The sequence below is a fragment of the Sphaeramia orbicularis genome, chromosome 20, assembly GCF_902148855.1.
Source record: "Sphaeramia orbicularis chromosome 20, fSphaOr1.1, whole genome shotgun sequence".
Lineage (NCBI taxonomy): Eukaryota > Metazoa > Chordata > Actinopteri > Kurtiformes > Apogonidae > Sphaeramia > Sphaeramia orbicularis.
The window spans coordinates 14,301,201-14,322,885 of NC_043976.1; the positions used below are offsets into that span (position 1 = coordinate 14,301,201).

At 43.0% G+C, this 21,685-nt stretch overlaps 1 protein-coding gene across 2 annotated transcripts in view; it reads left to right on the plus strand.

Moving 5' to 3' along the window:
• gli3 (GLI family zinc finger 3) overlaps positions 1-21,685 on the plus strand; it is a 110,540-nt gene that overhangs the window by 38,343 nt on the left and 50,512 nt on the right. Inside the window, exons 3-4 of one of the 2 annotated variants that reach the window (XM_030123775.1) lie at positions 2,584-2,829; positions 19,110-19,215. In XM_030123775.1, the coding sequence (XP_029979635.1) occupies positions 2,584-2,829; positions 19,110-19,215 (352 nt within the window). The remainder of the gene's footprint in view (positions 1-2,583; positions 2,830-19,109; positions 19,216-21,685) is intronic. The other variant, XM_030123777.1, reaches the window with a different exon arrangement.

Genomic DNA, 21,685 nt, shown 5'->3' on the forward strand with positions numbered 1-21,685 from the left:
GTCTGCTGGGCGGATGGTCAGAGTTAGAGAAGTGTTGCAGGGTTCAACTTTTAAAAGTTGCATGTGTTTACCTGTGTCTTCTCCATCTTCATTATCCCATTTTTGACAGATACCTGACATGTTATAAGAACAGAGAAAGTTTTCAGCTGCAGGTTGAAAAGAGGAGGAGCCTTACTTGAGACTACTTTTTTCTCTTTCACCAGTCCAAGGAGTCACTTGACCCTTGTGCTGCTGAGTGTTTCTTTAACCATTTAAGGTGCTGTGAACCTCTAATGAAGCCCCTTAATGTGGTATATTGTTGAATGATGAACCCCCCTGTGGGTTTGCCATGGTGTCAGGAGGGGGGTAGTTTGACTGTGACACCACTGTGATTGAACTATTAGTCGCTTGACCTCCCTAGAAAGAAAGAGATAAATCTGAAAAGCATCGGGGGTCACAGAGAAAGAACGCAAAAAGAAAGGAAGAGCAATAGGGATTAAGGGAAAGACTGAACAAGAAAAAAAAAATTATTAAAAAGTAGTCATATATAGTATATTTTTAAGTAAGTATTTGGGTCTCCTGAGTAGCTTTCTGTATGTCAGGCAGATGATGTTTTAGGCTGGTATTAGCGCTTGATGGCCTAACTGCTATACCATCTCTGGCCCCTGTGATGAATCTATTTATAAAACATCAAATATCTGTATGAAAGCAAGAAAAAGAGCTCATAAATAAGTAGCCAGATTTTTTTTCTTTGCCAGATGTAATGCTCGATTTTCTAGATGTGAAAGAGACAACCGTACACAGTGGATGCCTGCTCTTACACCCAGCTACATGCTCTTCCCTTAACAGTGCTTTCTACCAGACTAGTTTACAGTCGCGACTTGCTTCAATCCATGTCAGGAAATGAACCCAATTCCAAAATCCCTTTATGTTAATATTGCGCTTTGCAAGAGCAGACCTATTAATCCAGCTTTAACCGTATAAGTGCCATTATTCCCTTAATAAGATCACTGGCTGTGCAGTATAGGATTAAATACTTATATCATAACTGACACTGTCATTTCCTTGGGATGATAGCAGCTTGCGTCTCTGGCTGTCAGTTCCGCATTAAAAATCCTTGAATCTGCTGCCAATGCTGCGCAGGGACGCGAAGGGCCCGAACGCAGGTAATAGATGTGGGAGAGTGAGGGGAATAAAAGTGGGACCTGTGGGTTGCTTCTCCTCCTCTCTCAATCTCATTTCTCTTGTTCTGTTTCTTTCTTTTAACCCCCTCTTCTGATTGCTTCTCCTCTTCTCTGAAGTGGTGGAGCACTATAGCAGCCCCTCTTCAGTGCTTAAGGTAGTGCCTCTTTAATCTGGCCCTCTGCTTTGCTCTTAATTGGCAGTTGGATGCTGTTGGTTTGCAGTGCGTGGTGGGGGAGCCCTGGACTGCTAGGCTGCTAATAGTACAGAACCTCTGGCGCCAGGACAGCGGCATTTTGCCAGGTTCACAGTGAGAGACATTAACACAAGCAGGAGCGCTGAGGTGTACCAATGACCAACACCCTCAATGGGAAAATCATAATTACACATAACCAGGGCTGAACATGGAGACCATTCATAGCAGCTAATGAAGGGATCAGGGCTCAGAGAATAGACCAGACTGTGGTAATCAGGCCAAATAAAGGAGAATGTTTTTACTTTCAGTGAAGAGTAAACTGAACTGGATGTGTGAAACCACTGGAGCGTTGCATTAATCTGCTAATGCAAGTAACTTCCACAGTTTCCACCTTCAATGCAACTCTATATTTTATGACTAAATATAAGCATATTATTGTAAGTCAAACAAAAAAACTGAGATTGAGTTGTTCACTGTCTGTAAAGATATCCTGGTCAAAATAACTAAAAACACAAAACTATAACCTAATTATAACCTCTAACCCAAACATAGACCTAATGTCAAAGTCCATATAGTATCACACTACAGAAAAGACTAATACAAGGTCAGGAAGCTTGTCAACCCTTATACTTGTCAGTTCAGGGGTCAAGCCAAAGGTCAGGGGTCATGTCTTTATGGTGAAGCTCAGCTCTTGAACTCAACTCCACATTTATTCCTTTTACCCAGCATGCCAGGAAGCTTTTCCCCGGAGACCCCAGTAGTTCTAATTTTGCCCTCAGACAGAGAAAGAGATTTGGTGTGAGAACAGTGCAAGAGGGGGGAGCAAACAAGAGAATGTAGGAGGGTGGGGTTGGTACAACCCATGACGCTGGTTAATGGGCAGCTAGGAATGCAGGCGGAAAGTCTGACTTGCCTCCTTTATGAGAATCCTTTTTATTTACAGGCAAAGTAAAATTTAAGAACAGAAATCGGGGAATGCTGTCTCGACTGTATGAAATATAAAGGCTGGGTTGTTTGTCTTTTCGTACACTGTCTGCTTCTGAACTCCCATATATGGCTCAGTGGAAGGAAAACCCAGCAGTAATGCCCAATAGGTTACAGGTGCACAAATCTGATCTCCTACTCATCCGTCTACTTGCATCTTCTATGTATGTGGGTGTTCAGGTGTGTGGACTTTTTTTAACGTCCCATCCTCTTCCTTTCTTTCCATATTTCTTTACTTGCAGAAGATGAGAGTTCAGGCACACCTTACCACCGCGAGAGGCGTAATGCTATCAGCTCCCAGGCCCCGACACCTGGCGCCCATGACAGGAGCGTGACTGAGGAGCCCTCCACTTCTACAGAAGAGCGCCCCTCACAGCTCAAGAAAGAGCTCCATGGTTCCCTTCCCCACCTAGCTGACCATGCCCTACCATACCGAGGCACTTTGTTTGCCATGGATCCCCGAAATGGCTACCTGGACTCCCACTATTGTAAGTACATTCATCATTCATCAGCGGGGTGGGGGTGGGCATTAAAGGGGTTGTATGTAGTATTGATATTCTAAACTGTCAACAGCTGGGGGAAGTCGCATACCAGAAGACACTTAGGTTTACCAAATCCACCGACAAATGAACGCTACGTATCCACAGACTGTGTCACGTACTGAATAAAGTATAAGACTCAGTATTTACACACATCTGTGTTATGGTATCATCAAGTTTTATTTGTCAAACAAATCACACAACCGGTTATTTTGACAGTCAGTCAAAATAACACTGTATCTTATAATCTTCACATGCTGCGTCATCTTATAATTTGTGTTATAGCTCTGTTAGCTCAGGTGTGTTTGTAGACAGAAAACAGCCACAGTAAAACCACAAATCACCTTGGTTTTCTGTGCAGTTTGTGTTGTCAATAGCTGCATTTGAGATCTATTTGAAATCATCCTAACAAGGTCAGAACTGTCACAATTTTGTTTGAACCGTGGATCGACAAAAATGTATTTAGCAAAGATAATAACATCACATAATAACTTTATATACTCATAAGTCTTATAATCAACTTACTGTCACCGACTCCAAATGTTGTTCCTTTGCGGCAGAGTGACTCAAAACTTGCTCCAGTAGTTATAAATCTGATGATACTTTGGTGGGAATTTATTCCTCTCTACAATCCAATATGCTGCTATCTTTTGGAGAACTTCAGAACTCTTGATTCCAAAGACTGTAATGATGATTTTAGATCATTTTTAAAATATTTGAAAGTTGAAATATTACATATAGCCCCCTTTAAAGATGTCAGAATAAAGTGAACATACAACTCAAGGACGTGTATGTGGCACAATCAAAATCTAAGGCTAAGTGTGTCTCTTTACTGTAGGTGAGAGTCAGGACTACCAGATGCTTAAGTCTGACAGATTAGCCCATCCCATGCGTTCATTCTCTGCTCACTTACACACACACACACACACACACACACACACACACACACACTTGTCTTATTTTGTGCCTGGGAAGTTAGTATGGGGAACGGCCAGCGTAGCTTCTTAATTCCCTCATTAGGGGCCTGTCTGAACACAGTACTCCACTTTCTCTCATCAACACACACTTCAAAGCCCCAAAGCAGTGCAGAGTCAAACCTCACCACCCCCTACTCTGCCTCTCTCTCTCTCTCTGGGACCCGGAGACTGTGTGAGAGAAAGGAGGCGAGAGAAAGAGAGACTAATGGAGATGAAGCCTGAGAGATTGAGGTGAAGTGAGAGCTGTGGCTTGAGCGAGATACCGAAGATAATTTGGCGGAAAAAAAAGGTGAGATAGTCGGTACTAGTCGGATGAAAGTGAGGCTGTGTGTGTATGTGGAAAGAGAGAACAGGAGATAGATGATTGGGGAGTAAGAGGCTGATTAGGAGGTTAATTCAGCAGCCACTGTAGCCAGGACTTAGCCCGCAGACAAGGATTTGATGTGATAGCTTGTTTAGTTTGGTTAAATTGGCTCTGAATTGGGGCAGACAGAGTGGGACAGAGTGATTTTAATCCAAAGGCAGTAATGAAAAGTCCAGTGGACCCCAACCTTTTACTGTAACTCTATTTATTCTGCCACTTCATTAGCTACTGCTCCCTTGTGCTGGAATTCTTTAGAGTCACCGAGGTGCCTCCTTAAGCGAAAGGTTACACTAAACCAGGCAATGCTGCTGTGGACAGGACCCTTGAGGGCAAAACATTACTGCCAATTACATCCTGACCTAACTCAGCAACACTGCCACTTCTCATTTTATGTATGTGTATGGGTAAGTGTGAAGGAGCTCTGGAGGTTCCAAACCAGTGAAGCCTGTTGAGGAGGAGGGGGGAGAGTGTAGGGAGAGGAGGGTCACACTGAGGCTTAGGGTCATGTGGAAAAATCACAGCCTGAAATGGAGAGTTCAAAGGCAGCAGGAGAAGTCAAAAGGGCCGCAGAGCTTTAAGAGGCTTTCTTTGTGCATTGGTACTCAAGAGGTTGGAAGACTGCAATCATATGAGGCAGAGGAGAGTAGAGTGATGGCAGAGTGATGCTGACTGGGAGGGGGCAGTGAGATTGGACTGTTCTGCATTTTAATATAAAGTCCTTTGGGTTTATGATGATGAGCCAGCCATCAGTTATTTATGTATCACACAATAGTAAACAAACAAGAAATTGTGCTGTATCTTAACCTTTGACCTTTGGCCACCAAAATGTAATCTGTTCATTTTTGAGCCCAAATGAACCTTTTGTTTGTGAAATTTGTGTTGCTCCTGACATCAGACATTTTAAACCTAATTGGAATTTGCCAACTAATCAAAAGGACAAACCCTGTAACACATATAATATATATAATAAAGTGAGATGTTCCTTCAGTACTGACTTCAGTTGGAAGTTGTGAGCTGATAATTCTGACATGGGACATTGTTTGCATAAAATGTTTGGTATTCAGTTGGTAAGTCATGAGGAGTCTATGAGCCTAACAACTGAACAAGTTAGCAAGAGGATAATGTACTGTAGAAAGTGCAAATGCATTGTGGAAAGATGCAGTTGAGAATATTAACATATTCATTAGATGCAAAACCATGAAGAGAAACTCCAAATGAGTAAAATTATTATATGTTCATCAGCTGTATTGACTTGTACTATAGATTGGCCATTTAAATTCCCATGTCTTTGGATAGTAACTGTAGAAAAGTGTTTTCTGAGAGAGAGTGGGGAGATTTGTGAGAAGTGATGGGATCATCACTACGTTTACTGCTGTCATTTAGTGTCCACCTAACTGCAGGCATCTGTGCCTGACCTTGCTGGATAATACTGGGAGATTTTGCAATCTGTGAAGGAGATTTGTGTGATATTATGCTACCATCCACTGAAAAATGAACCTCTGAACATGGTAAATGAGGCCCACCACTGGCTGCAACATGAGTACCAGCAGATGAGCAATAATTACACAATTATCCTCAGGACTAGTAGGTACTGGTCATATACAGAGAATAATGGAAGTAAACATAATGGTAATAGAAATCAGGCATTTAAAATGTTATCTGTTACTGTGTTTTCCTGTCGATGTTTTGCTGTCAGTTCTCTGATCCTGACTACATGGAAAGACTTATGATCTGAGATGAGACCACTGCTGTGCAAAACACCTCTGAGAGGCCCCAGGTGTTAAGGACATGGGGCGTCCCAAAAGGCAGCAGTCCCATTCTGCTTGATTGCAACTAGTACCAGAGCTCAAACCCCATGAGCTCTAGTGGTCTGAGGGTCAGCAGATCGAAAGGGTTCCCCCTAAAACCTTCACAAGGCCCCCTCCTCCTTTCCCGTGCTCTGCTTTGAACCAGAAGCTTGTAGCATCTGCCGCCACAAGGTGTAAAAAGCCAACGGCATCTGTTCTGGTTTCCGGTCCCATACACAAGTGAGTACATAGATTTTACACACACAAACACACACACACAGGTCTTACTCCACCAGCGGCAGTCCCTCTCTGTGAAGGTTTTGTCACCTCCTAAATTCATCCCAGGTGTGTGCGTGTGTGTGTGTTTGTGATGGAGAGGGGGCCCTAAGCCTTTGTGCTGTGCTTGCACAGTGCACCACGCCATGCAGCAGACAACCAGGTAAATCCGATTACTCTTAGCTCTGGTGTGTTGTCAGTGCTTAATGTGCCTAAATGCGACGGCACCTGCAGCCTCCCCACACCTGGCCACTAGGTCGTTAACATGGTGGCGAAGCTCTGGGAGGCGTGGGAGTTGAACAAGAGGAGAGCATGAGGGGTTTATCTTCAGGGGTCTGTGCTCTCTGTAAATCTCTGCTATTCACCCAGACTTTTGCTCTCCCACTCTTCTTTCGTCCATGGCCCAAGACAGTGTTTACTCTGGTTTTTACACCCACTTCAGTGCAGAAAGGAGGAAACATTGCCCCTATTGTTAGCATTAGCTAATCATGGTGATGCCTGAGTCTTAGCCGCTTTTCTTGGGCAAACACTGGATAAGAGTCCATATCCTTCTTACCACAACACTAATACATGGGGCTTTGCAGTGGGATAAGAAGAAAGGATTGGGATAAGGATTAATGAGAGAGAAGTCTTTTTTAAGATTTTAATTGTGTAGAAGTGTGAATGGGATGCACAACAACAACATCTGTTTGCATTGTGCACTGATTAGCCGGTCAGTGGTCCTGCAGCAACAGTGAGCCCACTTGCTGGCAAAGTATATACTTTTTCCAAGGGGAACCTCCTTTTTTTTTTTTCTTATAAAGTGCCTCTTTCTTAAACTTGCTCTTCTTTGTCAAACCAAAACACACCCATAGAGGGACTTAAAGCACACCAGTTTCAATGGCTTTCCTACAAATTTAAAAATTGCTAGGGGACATGAGAATGTCTTGTGAAAAGAAAGATTTACAGACAATGTCTAAGTATGTTGGTTTTGTGGCTGTACTGTACGATACAGTAAGTCACTATAAACAGACATATTAAGTGTCTCTCCAAGCTGTAGTGGTTGCCCATCAACCCAATACTCTTTGGGTTGACTTCTTAAAAAATCTAGCCCTGATCTGGCTGCCAAGGCCTAATCCCCACACCAAAGCCGTGCCGTCCTTGACTGATCTCAGAAACCAAGCCTGCTAAGCTAGAGGCAGTGGAGGTATGGATAGCTTGGCTGAAGGATTCCTTCACATGTATTGCAGTAAACCTTCTCTCTGAGCCTGGCCAGAGGTGACTGCTACCTGGATCACACTGGCCCCATGCTTTAGGGAAGCAAGTGTGAACACTTAGCTGTGGTTGAAAATCTGTTCCTGAGTATACGGTGTGGTGGGTGTGGTGGGTGTCCAGTCACAGGGGTTAAACTCCAAACTGCTGTGCAGAGCTGATCTCAGGTCTACTCGTCCGTAGCACACCAGTCGTTGGCCTGGCGTCAGTCTGTCTGCCTCAATATCAAAATGCAGCTGACCACTGAACTGAATGAGCTAGCTGTCACCAAAGTGAACGTGATCCACACAACAATGACCCTGGGCCCTCTACAGTTAATTACAGTGCTTGGTCACTCGATTCATATGGGCTTTTTCTTATGTCTTGGAAAAGGAGCCGCAAGCGAGTATGTGTTTTGGAGGAACAGAGTTACATCACTGTTCAGATACTGCACTTTCGAACAAAGTTTGTGGTCTCCTGTTGGTTTGAACATGACAAGAGCTGGATGGGAATCAGGTTTAAACATCCTCCCTCCGAAAGAACTGGGGAGTACAGAGGGGAGAGCCTGGGGTGAGAAGACACGTGCCTGTTTCAAGGGTAAGTGTTTGTCTTTGTGATTGTTTCAATATTGGCTTTTTGAGTGTGGTGGCACGGTGTAGTCCCCCAGCAGTGTGCCGGCACAGAGAAGCCTGGGGCACACTGCAGGCAATGAAGAGGGATCCCTTCCATCCACCTCCTTTCATCAAGAAAGAACAACATGCGCCTGTGCTCTGCTGTGGCCCCTTGGTCCAGCGCACCAGGGATAATCAGATGATCCCCTTTTATACAGCTTATTAGAGGCATCTCATGCTGTAAGATAGGCCATATTCTCACATGTATGTGCCGCTTTTGTAGTGCTCGATGATTTAAAGGGGTTAAGCAGAGTTTGAAGTGCTTCAAGAATGCACTTTCATACCATCTTAAGGTCATGTGGTGCTCTTGTTACCACAAAGCTGATGCGTCTGAACGGAATATCGCAGAAAATGGCAGCTCTTATTAACAATGACAAGATTAAATTTGAACAGGCTAAAGAAGAATTAAGAAGAACTTAAGACGTTCAAAGACGAATACTCAGCATTTCTTGGTATCACTGCAGCAACATCTGTCTGTATGTTTTAGTTCTTTTTGAAGGAGATTGGTTATTGAGTCAAGTCACAGGCAAATTAGAACAATAGCACTGTTGTGATTAAAATGAAGCTTTGCTGTGTATTGTCCGTTCAAAGGGGAATCAACTACAGCAAAAAGACATTGGCAAATGAAACAGAAAAGCTCAGGGGGACTTCTTCTCAAGGCTGGTTAAAACCACTACTTCTTTTTTTCTTCTTCTTAAGTTACCTTGTAGCCTCCAATAGGATAATCACCTCTGCTGTGGGAGAATCAGTTATTTCATGCCCTATGACATGTTTGTTTCCCGCGTATCCAAATCTCATCACTCCTCTTTGTATTTGCATTCCTCTCACATCGTGGCAAAGATAAGCGCCCTCATCCCTTCAGCCAACAACCCGTATCTTACTCTCGTCTCTGGAGGGCCACAAGTATATATTGTTCTACACGAGGAGGAGGCTGATGAACACAGTATAATTAAAATGTTTCTAGCAGCCTGGTGAAATGTAAGATATCGCTGGAGAAAAGAGGAAGGGAGCTGGAGTCTGAGGGCATAAGTGAGACAGAAGGGGTGAGGAAGAGAGGGAAGAGCAAGAGTGGGGGAGGAGGAGGAAGGGGGGGGGGTGTAACAAAGCAGAAAATGAAGAGAGACATAAAAGAATGGGAGCTCAAGGAGGTCAGGCCCATCACAGGCTTTAATGTTGCCTTCAAAGATGCCTGGGACAGGTGGCAGCTCCAGACAATCTCGCACCACAGAGCAGCATCCTCTCAGGAGGAGATAAGGGATTCCTCCATCCAGGCACCCTGCTCTCCCTCCTTCCTCCCCTCTCCTTCACTCACACTCTCTACCTCCCCTATGCCCACTCTCCCCTCCCCTCCCCTCCTCCCTGTCTCGGGGTTCTCCCAGACAGCCTGCTTTGATGTGGCTCAGTGTGAGCGGGCAGCTGTAGGCCACGGGGCTGCCGCAGTGCTGCTGGGCTACTGGGCCCGTGGACCGCTGGGAGCCGACTCGAGCGCGGCTCAATCAGTGGGACTCTCCGGTGCCCGGCACTTTCAGGTCTCATTAAAGCGCTCCGGCAGGGTTAATCCTCTTTAAGGTTTACATGGGCCCCAGTTTGTCTCTCTGCCCAGGCTGAGGGAACCCCTGGGCGCCACCTGCGTGACAAAGACTCAAATCACTGTGACACAAGTTTCTCCGTCTGTTGCCTTCATTCTCCACTCTCCTTGTGTATTTTCTTCCTTCTTGCTCTACGGCTCTCACTTGCTTTCCCCTGTGCATTCGGCCTTTTTCTTTTCCTCCCTGTCCCTTGATAGTACCTAGGCCTGGTTGTAAGTCTTTTAGGATTATTTGGGTGGAATCTGTTGACAGTGGTGCAGTAAATGGATTACAACTTTGTCCTTGTTTTGGGATGCTGTGAGGAGGGAAAGTGGAGAGATCAGGAGGATGCGGTTTGAATAATGAGAGAAGCAATGAGAAAGAGATAGACGGCGAGTGGGATTAACTAAAAGAATTAGGAAGACGATGCAAGAGCAAGAGAGAGGGTGAAAGAGAGGGTAAGGTGACAGGGAAGGAAAGAGCACAGAAAGTGGAGGGGAAGAAGAATCGCAGAATTCCAGATGTTTTTGCACTTGTAAGACCTAATTGGTCCAGAAGCGTCGGCTCCTGTCTGGCCTTGCAGAGCCCAGCAGCCATTTGTCTGACTGCTGTGACACTGGGTTTTGTCTTCCCTCTGTGACACACAATTTCCACCATTAGCCCAAATAATGGTCACATACCTCTAGGGTCCTGTGCTGACTATGTCTAATGCTTGTTTCAAAAATGTCCCAGATTCATGTGTTTAATTCTAATATATGGAGGAGGTTAATATTTGCATCTGCAGAGATTTTCAGTACAGGTTAAGGATGCAGATAACCTCAAATCTATGTGGCCTTAAGTGAACCAGAAATTAAAATACCTCTGCTTTACTTTCTTACAGCTTCCAGTCTATGTATGAGTATGCTATACAGCTGTATTAACATCACAGTTTCTATCACACAACCACATGCTGCCTCAGTACTACCTGCACTGAGACTCAGGGACTATCTGTGACATAGAGGGTCACTTTGTCATGGCCTGATTTCAATCAAGAACACCATCACTGATATGACCCTAGGACAGTATATCAGAAAAATGTATTATATCAATGTATAATGTGGGTAATCATATTCATCACATACACACACCAAAAAAATGGAATTCATACTCGCAGACGAAACACCCTTTTTTATTTCTTCCGTGACCTTTAATGCTTAAATAAAGATCTCAAAAAAGATCAAACCCTAAAGCTAGTCTTATATTCAAGTCGAATAAATCACACAGGGGGGAGTCAAAGCAAAATAAATGTAGCAAAGTCCTGGTGAGTTAACTTCAGTTTTAAATCAACTCCCACCTCTCTGAGAGCTGTTTTGAGAGGAGATAGACAGATGTGAGAGAGAGGGTTGAGAGAGGTGCATCTCAGTGTTTCAGCTACTAAACTGCTGTGTAAATCTCCAAAGGAGGAGGCTAGAGGGTGGGGTCGAGTATACAGAGTGTTCTGGAGTGCGGGGAGAGGGCCAACACACAGCGCTTTGTTCTGCTCCCCAGTTTATCCCAATCTGGAGAAATTCACCAAATGTAGGAGATAGATTGGCGCTCCACTGAGGCCTTGTGAAATAACCTTCACTCCCTCATCCATACTGGGATACAGGGAGGATGGGAGGTGGGGAAGAGAAGAAAAACGGGGCATATTTGGGGTGGGATGGTGCTGGGGGGCTACACTCTTTAGTATTGCACATATACTTGTAGTGCTGTGCGGTTTTTTAAGACTTAGTTTGGTAAATGTCTTGCAGATGCTGGAGTTCCATTAAGATATGTGTGATTTATGCAGAAGGGGAGTTGAAGAATCTGTAACATGAACTTCATTGCTTGACTTCTGTTGCTAAATTCGGAGCTACTAACTGTATTTAAGTTTGGATAAATATATTGCAAATGAAGTAAACTGACAGCTGCAAAAATCTACATTGTATCATTATAATCACTGGGTAAAGTCAACCCTCTATTGACTGGGAGAAAAATTATCCTGTACTTAACACTGCAAATATTGGCGCAAAGAAAAAACTTAAACATTAAGTCCTAGTGCAAATATGCAAAGACTTGTAGAACCATGAAGAGAAAGGATGGGCATTGACCGACTTGTTCAGTCTAGACAAACAAATTACTTTTGACAGTGAGAAGCAATGGAATGTATACTCGAACACAGAGCCTGTTATCGCGCATAGCTGACGTCTCTCTTTCTACCAGTCACTTTCTCTCTCCTTTGTTCTGCTTTTCTTCTCCACCATGCTAATTACATTTACCCGCAAAAAGACTGTTTGTGTTTAAGGGTGTGAGAGCAATTGAGCAAGTGAGACAGAAAAAGTGAAAACAGAGGAGAACACAGCGGAAGAAGGGGGGAAAAAATCTATTGATTTATAGAGGAAGGGCAGAGTGTGATGTGCCAGCCTTGTGTATATGATGAATGGCAAAGAGACTGGCACACCAACACTTAAAATTCTTCTGTTATTTAACCTCTCTGCTTGCTTTCACCTCTCTCTTGATACTGGTGCTTTTCGCAGAATAAAAGCCTCCTTTTTAATCTTTTTTTTTTCTACTTCCTAGGCACCTTTTACAGTAGAGAAAGCTCTGCACAGCAAGAACATTAGGCTAATTTATACAGTGGTAATTAGGCCATTAGACCTGAAACAATCTGGGACCTGTAATTAAGCAAAGCACTCCAAAAGTAAACACCAACTCCCATTGAGCTTAGCAAAACAGTCTCCCAAAGTGTTATTTACATGTCCAAACAGCTTGAGGTCTCAGTGTAAGCAAACACGATGAGAGACGGGGTGTGAGGGGATTGATCAGAGGGGGAACTTGCCTTCACAAGACAGCCAGCTTCCAGACCACTGTTAGTCTGTACAGGGCCTCTTGATTTCCTCTAACGATTGCCAGATAAAAAGAAGAGGGCCAGTGCCACAGTTCTGAAGGAAAGCAGACTCACAAGCATTAAACACATTGGTTAATATATTGTAGGGGCACATGCCAAATAGTCAAAATCTTCCTTAAAAGAGATTCCACTTAATTGCACTAGAATCTTTTGCTTCACCAGGCATTTTTGCAATAAAATGTACATAATTTCATTTGTTGATTGATAGACATAGATGGATTTCTTTTCATTTGGATGTCAGATAGTTTATCACATGACATATGTGAGTGATTGCAAAAATGATTATAAGAATATAATAATAAAATACATACTTAAAACACTTAAATTATGACTAAGTACAAAGGAGAGTATTGCTGTAAGTGCATCAAATGGCATTTTTGAGGTAAGAAAGATGCAGATGCTAATGTGAACCACACTGCACTGTCCATTTTGCACCACAAACATTATCAGACATGAAATACGTGTGTTTGTATTCACATACAGAAAGTTGCACACACGCATTACGCACTTGCAAACAGCGAAGCGTTTTGAGCATCTTTCACACACTCTGCGAAACGTTGCAGAGTTATCATGTAACTGCGGGCCTCGCTGCAGACGACCGTGCCTGAGCAGTGAGATCATGAGCGGGGAAAGAGGTGGCATAATGAAATCTGGCAGTCACGGCCCCGGCACAGGCTTCATATGTTCCACATTAGCAATTCACAAACCTCTGGAGCAGGCCCCAGCAGCCCCTTTTCTCACTCCGCCTTAGTCGCTTATGACAATCTGTCACTGGCTTTTTTGTGCTCTCGCAGCGGAGCGTCGATGAGAAGTGCTGTGTTTATGGAAGAGCGTTTCGTCCTCGGCTGCGGGTGACACTCTGTTAGAGCGGAGTCAGTGAACCTTCGCCTGAGGAGAGGAGCAGCCCAGGTTTAGCCGTCAAGACAATAAACTCACAATGCTGACTTGACAACAAAAGACAAAGGAGAGAAATTGTTTGTGTATCATCAAAACCCAAATCAGAACTTTGAGTGGCAGCTGAAATTCTCCTCAAGTATCACATCACATATGTTTCAAAGCCCAGTGAAGATCCTTTGTGGCAAAACTTCCATTATAAAAGGAGATTAACCAATAAGTATATGGCAAATGATGTGCTTTAGGCTTTATCCTCCCCTTGTCCTCCCCCTTCCTTTGAAATTATTCAAGTGTCCAATAAAGGACAAGGCAATTACCATCCTCTCTTTAATGAAGGGAAAGCTGGCTTTTGGTCCTGAGCATAGTGTGTTTGTGTTGAATTAGAATTAATGAGCTTGGTCAAAGTTTCCCTCTAATTGCCCTTTCATTAAGACCCATTTGTAATCATGTCTTAATGACTTCCATCCCCTCTCCAAAAAGAATACAAAAAAATGAAAGAAATGAATATTCCTGCTTTGCTAAAAGTTTCACTGAGGTCATTGTAAGAGTTGAGAAGCCTCTTAAAGAGCTGATTGAATATTAACTGCAGTATACTTTATTGTAGATTAAAAGACGCATATAAAAGTGCACAAATGCTCATTTTCAAATCCTGATATCCACATGACTTCTTCAGTCCCTGTTGCCTTGCCAGCGGTTGTGTATCGTGTGCAGCCACGACAAAACCGTTGTGATTACACTTAACTTAAGGAATGCTGGAGCTGCAGTGGTGTGTGGCCACAGTTTGAAGGTAAAAACTGACGTGTGCGTTGGTTTCCTATGTGCCTTCCAGCTGTATTCTGTATTAGAGAACGAGAATACCCCTCAATATCCAGAAGAGCAGGGGCAATTTAGTCCCGGAGTAAACAGTAAGGAGTCCCTACAGGAAACACTGGAGATGGATTGCAGGATGGAGTCTCTCCCCCTTCTCTGCTTCGCCCTCTGTTCTTTGCGACTGTATACATTCTCTCCAGTGACACAGGGCTGTTTGCCTTGCTAATGGAGAGCTGCGCTGGCGTAAAAGAGGTGGCAGGTTCTATTTAGATAGGGCTATGGTAAAGTAAACTTCTGAGTTGGATTTAAATAAACCTCAGTGGACGGGTTTGCCATGCAGCAAAGTCATGGGCCGCAGTTTGAGGAAAGAGAAGGAGGGAGGGAGAGAGGGAGGGAGGGGAAAGAGTGATGAAGGAGTAAGAGAAAAGGGTCCAGTGTAGGCGCAAGGCTGTGCTGAGTGAGGAGCTCCAGAGACATAAACAATAGGGGGATCTGGGTAATTCAATGAGGAGTGGCGGATGTGGGAATGAAGGTGTGTATTGTGGGGGTGAAAGGGTGGAGTCTTAAAAATTATTTTGTACTTTGTAATCTCTATAGTCACCACCCCCCCACCAAACAAGACTGAGGTTAGGATGAAATTCCTGCAATGTGACAAGGGATTAGTAAGATTAAAGAACACAAAGCTTTTACTCCCACCGAGTCTGAGCACAGCACACAGACACGGGTAAAACCTGAAAGTTCATTTCCGACTCTGACAGCCAAGGGCCGACTGCCCAGGAGTGGAGCTGTGGAGAGTAAACAAAGCTGATTCTGCCCTTGTCTACCAGCAGCCCTTCCCTCCATCCCTCCATCCCTTCATCCCTCAGCAACTCTGGAATCAGACGAGGTGAGCCAAGCCAAAACTGAGTCATCAGGAGGAAACTATCAAACGGAGACGGAGTGGTCAGATACTTGCCAGAGCAGTGTGGAGGAGGCTTTTACCACTTTATCTCTGCTATTGTGCAAGCTGTAGGCCTATGAAAACTCTCAAATGATTTCTGAAAGTTTCTTTTCACTCTTTGAGCATATTAACAAACTTGAATTTACTCTAATGCTGATGTGAATAATAACTCAAATTGGGAAAGTTAATGATAAATCAGAAGTAATTAGTAAGTAGAAAATAGAGACATTTAGTGGTACATAATGTCACACATGGCAGTTAACAAAATTATGCTTATAGTTAATAGAACACCGGGTATAGTTTATGAAGTGAAATTAAAATACGCTGGTTTTTTTTTCTGTTTCACTTGCGTCCTCATTAGGACTGTCATAATTATTACATCACATTATTGTGATTATTTGACCTAACTGTGATTATCTTACATAATGGTGAAAACTGCTCTCATTCAGCTCTAAAACAACAGGTGGGTGAAAATAAGGAATAACATACTTTATAGGTTAATTACTTCCAAATTGTTTTCACTGTTTTGCTCTTTTGCTATGAGTTCTGACCTGTACCAAGAACCAGATAACATATGAAAATGCTACCTCCTGTCACCAGTATAATTTAAGTCAGTTTCTGGGATTTAAAATCAGTGAATATAAAAGTTACATTTAGTTTTACTGTTTTTAGTAGTAAAAGATAATTTTTTTATTAAATAAATTGTTTTTGACATCGTCAAGTAAGCTAATATTAGCTGGGAAGCTAATGTTAGCAAGCTAACAACAGCAAACTTAAGTCATATCTGTCAAGTCGGACAGAAAGGGAATTTACAACAGATATTTATTATGTTTAGAAAAGTAAAAGGATTTTTGGCGTTTCAGAAAACATTTATGGCTGGCACCAAATTTATCTCTGTGTGTATTTCTTTTTTCTATTCTCTTTTTTTTTTAATCCAAAAATATATCTCAACAACTGTTAGCAACGCTTAGAATTAGACATTTTTTATAATAATTATTTTTAAAATATTTTTATAATGAGAATCTTATAACACAATGTCTGAAATTTGTGTCAGTTAAATCTACATCACATTATATTTCAAAATGCTGGCGACAGGAAATAGTAGTTTTGCATGATTCAAGTAGTGACAAGTTCAATGGAGAACTAGTATAACTATACCTCATAAGAAAGTAAGTATAGTCCAGCTATTTTTAAACTTATACTACAGTGGCGACATAATTTAAAAGAATTAATAATCATAATAATAACATTATACTACCAGATGCAAACGTTCATTTTCTCTATGTCAACTACTTTATTTCAATATAAAATAAACAAAGAGGAAGTCAAGAAAAGGATGATAATGCAAAGCAAAACATGGGAACATGCTGTATGTATACAGGGAAATAATGCAGTGGTGTGTGGGTCTTCATAGATAACAATCATGCAATAGTGCCGTCTGCCTTGAATTGCACACTGCCAGTGTGCTACGGCTGAAGGTGCACTTCTCCAATTAAACATGTCAAACTTCATTTTAAAGTCATGTGGAGTACTATTCAGCCTGTGAAAACAGCTGTGTAACGTCAGGGTTGGAAGTCGTTTTAAGTCTGAGAAAATTGCGTAGATTACATCACCCGGGTATCTTGGCTTGGATTTGGAGACTTTACAATTTTAACAAAGAGGTCTGGGTAACATACTGGGGGGTGTTTGAAAGACGTGGGCATTAGCGCGGAGGTCAAATGAATGAAGTTACTGAGTTATATAATGCAGAAATTGGGGAGGGGTTAAAAATCAGCGTATGTTGGTGGATTCTTTTTGAGACTCAAATTGTACCGATTAGAAGGAATAAGCAACACCTGAAGTGATGTGTAGATTACGTACGGTATGTGCTCGATCTGGCCTAAGCTGGCAGTCATCAACAAAATAAATAAATGAGTGATGAGTTCAGCAGACCTCGGAGGTGCTGGGGATCAACACCTGCTGCGTTGCCTGGACATGCAGCTGCGTTTAGCGTGGGTGACACTTGTAGAGCTGTTGGGCACCCTGCCGTTTGGACATCTGCCCTCTTGGCACACGTTAGCAGATGTTTACAAGCAAAAAAAAACACATAGCTAGCAGCATCTGAGACTTGGTGAGTGAAGGTATGCAGATGTTGACACATGCTTTGCCTCAGGGTGGTGATAAACAACTTGGCAATGGTCTGAGAAACAGGCAATAAAGTTTCATGTGTTTGGCAATAAGATGTATGTACAGTTTATGAATAAATAGTTAATATGTTCTCCTATTCCATGTGCAGTATCTATACAATATGTAGGGCCTCAGGTTCTAGGCTACATTGCTAAAATAAACCTGTAAGTGTCTATATTTGTAGGGAGTGTACTGTAAATGAGTTGTAAATGAGGATACATATGAGGTACTTGTACTTTACTTTACTATTTCTATTCTGCAGTTGTATACTTCTACTCCACTACATCTCAGAGGATCTCAACATTACTCCACATGTACACGTAAATGCAAACGTATTGAATTTGGTTATTTGTGACAAAAGCATGACGTTTTTCCCATATGCATTAGTAATTTTTTTCCCCTTCTTAAACTAAATAAACTCTTGGATTAATTTGAGAATATTTTGACACAAAGCCAGAAACGAGGCTGTTTTCTGAGCTTGTCAGAGGCCAATATTCAGAGATAGTTAATTCTCACATGACAGTGATGATGATTTTATCTGTCTGCTCTAGATGAAAGTACGCAGCATAATTTTTGTTGCAAAATAGTTTGGTATCAAAGTATTTAGAGCACTAAAATGAAACATACACATTAATACAGCAGTGATAGGGTTCATTCACTAAACAAAGACTATTTTTCTCTTTTTTTTTTCATTTAAATATGTTGTAATATCTTACTGACTTTTATGAGTAGTTTTGTACTTGCAGTGATGTACTTTCAGCGTGGTATTAGTACTTTTACTTAAGTAAATGATCTGAATCATTCATGCACCGCTGTTATATTATCACACTATGTGGTTATTCAATTGTGCCATAACTATGTGCCGTGTTTCTGTTCATGTTTTAACTCAACACTCAGGTAGACAGCATAGGGAAAAAAGTCTGTACTTATGGTTTTCTTGTTGCAGCTTGTCTAACAATGGATGCACAGCTGCGACAGAGAATTCCATCCCTACGATTCTGGTGTACAGTGCAGTTAAGGTTAGCGGATGAGCATGAATATGTGAATCCAGTCTGACGGCAGTTTCAATTTCAGGGGTAAAAATGGAGAACGGCTTGGAAGCTCATATTATGCAAATGTTTTAATGTTTTATCTGGAAAGGGGAAAAAAAAGACGCCTCTCAATTCTTTCTGCCAGTTGTGACAAAACACTGAAACGGAAAAGGATGTTTTTGTTCTCACTTTGTATGTCCCATTGGTTGTACTTAAACATTATCCTTTGTACAAAACCATATTTTGCTTGGTACAGTGAGAAACGTGCCATTTGGCTGCTTCTCTTTATGGTTATTTATCTGTGTTTATTTTAAATTCTATCAGCCTCAAGACATTTACAAAGATTTCCTCAGTGAACATTTTTGCAGCCGCGCAGCTTTTAGTTCACAGCATTTAATGAGGTCTCTTTTGGGTGGGTCTGCTGAAAGATAGCCATCAACCACTGCCTTTCATTATAGCTGCTATTTAGATTAGCTGAGGAGGGAATGAAAATATTTTATAGAAGAACCAACAGCCTGACAGAATTTAAAGAGTAGGGGAAAGATCTCAGTTATGAATTGATGGTTTCATTTCTTCTTTCTTTTTCTCTTCCTGTTACTCTATACAGCTGCGCCACAGTTCTTCCCAACCTTCCACCCTCCTGTGCCAATCGATGACAGACATACCCAGGGACGATACATCTACGAGCCTTCCCCTGTGCCCCCTCTTCACGTGTAAGTCTCGCAGCACAAACGCAACCAAATATTGCCGATCACACCTGAGAACACACATAATTCCGCAGCATCACTGGCATCGATGACGAGCTCCCAACTGGTAATGATGTTCCGAAACAAACTGGTAAACTTCCTTCCGCCTGTGGGCGTGGGGCATCCTCCTCATGGGTGCTGGGCTGGGTGCCTCTCTCTTTGCCTTTCAGGATCAAAGAGCGCGGCCCTGTACGTGCGCAACATGATCCGCATGTCAGAGACACGCAAATGAACATGTGTCAGAGACATGGAAATGAGAGCAGGGCGAGGGGAGCCTGGGAGCATGCGATTCCTCATAAGAGCAGTGATCAAGCCCTGTCAAGAGAAGGAAGCAATGCCTCTGCTGACATCTACCCGTCTCTGACAGACACAGATCGGCTCTTGACACGTGAACTGTATACAGCCAACCACCTTGCCTTACTCAATCACAGAGCAATAAGGCTATCAAATACGAATTAGGATTAAAAACACTGTCATGCCTTGCAATATAGTATTTATAAGGAGTGGGATCTCTTATTACTGTAGTCTCGTGTTTCCCTGGGGTGCTTCTGCCCAGGTCAGAGCAGAACTTCAAAGTACCCTGCGTACTCCAATACTCACCTTACATACCCTCGTGCACAAATTACCTAGTTTCCCTCACTTTTAATCACTCTCTTTCACTATTTCTGTTTCTTTTTCTTTCTCCGTCATTTGTATTCTTCACATCCCAACAGCGAGTACCACAAGGAGATGCTTCATAGTCCTTGCGGTGCTTGTTTCTTAGCCGCAGACACGAAGGAAGCGATCACTGCACGACGAGGACAAATTGGATGGGGCAGCTACTTGGGCCGCATTATGTTTGATATTCTTCATCATTATCAACTCCCCCTTTCTCCTCCTCAGGAGTCATATCTCTCCCTTGCTGATGTGCCACTAAGCGTAATGAATTTTTTATGTCCCCCCACCTCCTCCGCCTCCCCACCTCCGGCCCACCCCACCTCTCAACCCCTCGTCTCCTGCTCAGGGGCTGCAGTAGGGGGGGGGGGAAGAGGGGGGCGAGAGGCGAGGAAATAAAAAAGGGAGGTGATTGATGCCCCGTGTCACTGCAAACAAAATGGCAAATATAATTTAGCATTTAGCTTATGCGGAGATAATGGGGCGAACACGCGCCAGCAACATAGGCTCGAACAAACAGCCTGGCTTGTTATCCGTCAGGAGTGCTTTGGTATGATCTGGAGCACAGGTTGGGGGGGTTGGGGGGTTGGGGGGGACAACACAGTGCTAGGGAATTGAATTAAGGGGGAGAAGTTGCGCAGCACTGGTGTCTTCAGTCACTCTGTCTGGACATGAGTTATCTGTGCGCTTGGTTTGCTGTCAACGGAGACACGGCCGTGGTCTGCCATGCTACTTATGGCCTATTTATCCAAGCCATTAAACATAGAGCTGTTTAATATGACACGCTATGCTGAGGGAAACTATTTGTCATTATTATAAGACAGCTGTTTAGTGGCCAGCCTTATTTAAATCAAGAACACGTTATTCACCGAACTTATGTGGGCTTCATGCAGAAATGATCCTAACTACTCTTGAGTCTTTGCACAGGAACAATATTGCCTTCTTGATTAAAAAAGCAGCACTGAATTCCTCAGTGTAGTACTCATCAGTTGCAGTATTACAGCCCAGTCCAACCACCTGATGGCAAATTGGAGTTAATTAGACTTCCAGCTTCAGTTTTGTGCAAGTCTTAGCTGTGGGCCAAACTTTTACGGTGCAACTTCAGCCAAAAACTAAACGACTCTTGGGTTTCAAAAGTGATGCATTCTTGGTAATGTTGTGAGTAGCCGGGCCCAGCAAATAGGCAGTCGACGTATAGCTGTCGCTTGAGGGAAATGGAGGACAGGAGGCGGCTTATGGAGAAATATTGAATTGTTTTAAGACAAGTTCTCCTTGGTGAGGAGAATTAATCGTTATTAGCCCCCTCACAGATATGCCTAAGTACACAGGGACTATTATTGCAGTACTTCCCCATGCAGCCTCTCATTACGGCCTGTAATTACAGTTGGGTTGGCCCTGCGGCAGTTCCATCAATCCAGCCAGCTTCCCCCGCCACGCACACAAGCCAGTCACCACTGGGCATCCGTGGCCGGAGAAAAACACTGCGAACGCCCAGCAGCTTGTTTCCTCTCTGCCACAATGACACATCCACCATCCATACGTGGCAAATGAACAGAATCATATCCTATTACTGTGAAGGGCCTAATTGAAACATGTTTATTTATGGCCCCCGTTTTTAGATGAGGAGCGGGCGTTAGCAGTGCAACTAACGGGCTTCAGCGATATGAGGTGGTGGAATTAAATTAAAAGCTCATAAAATGAAATATGCTCTGTATTAGCTGTTTGACACTTAATTTGCCTTCAAATGAGCAGAGGAAATCACAAATTAACTGTCCTTTGTTTT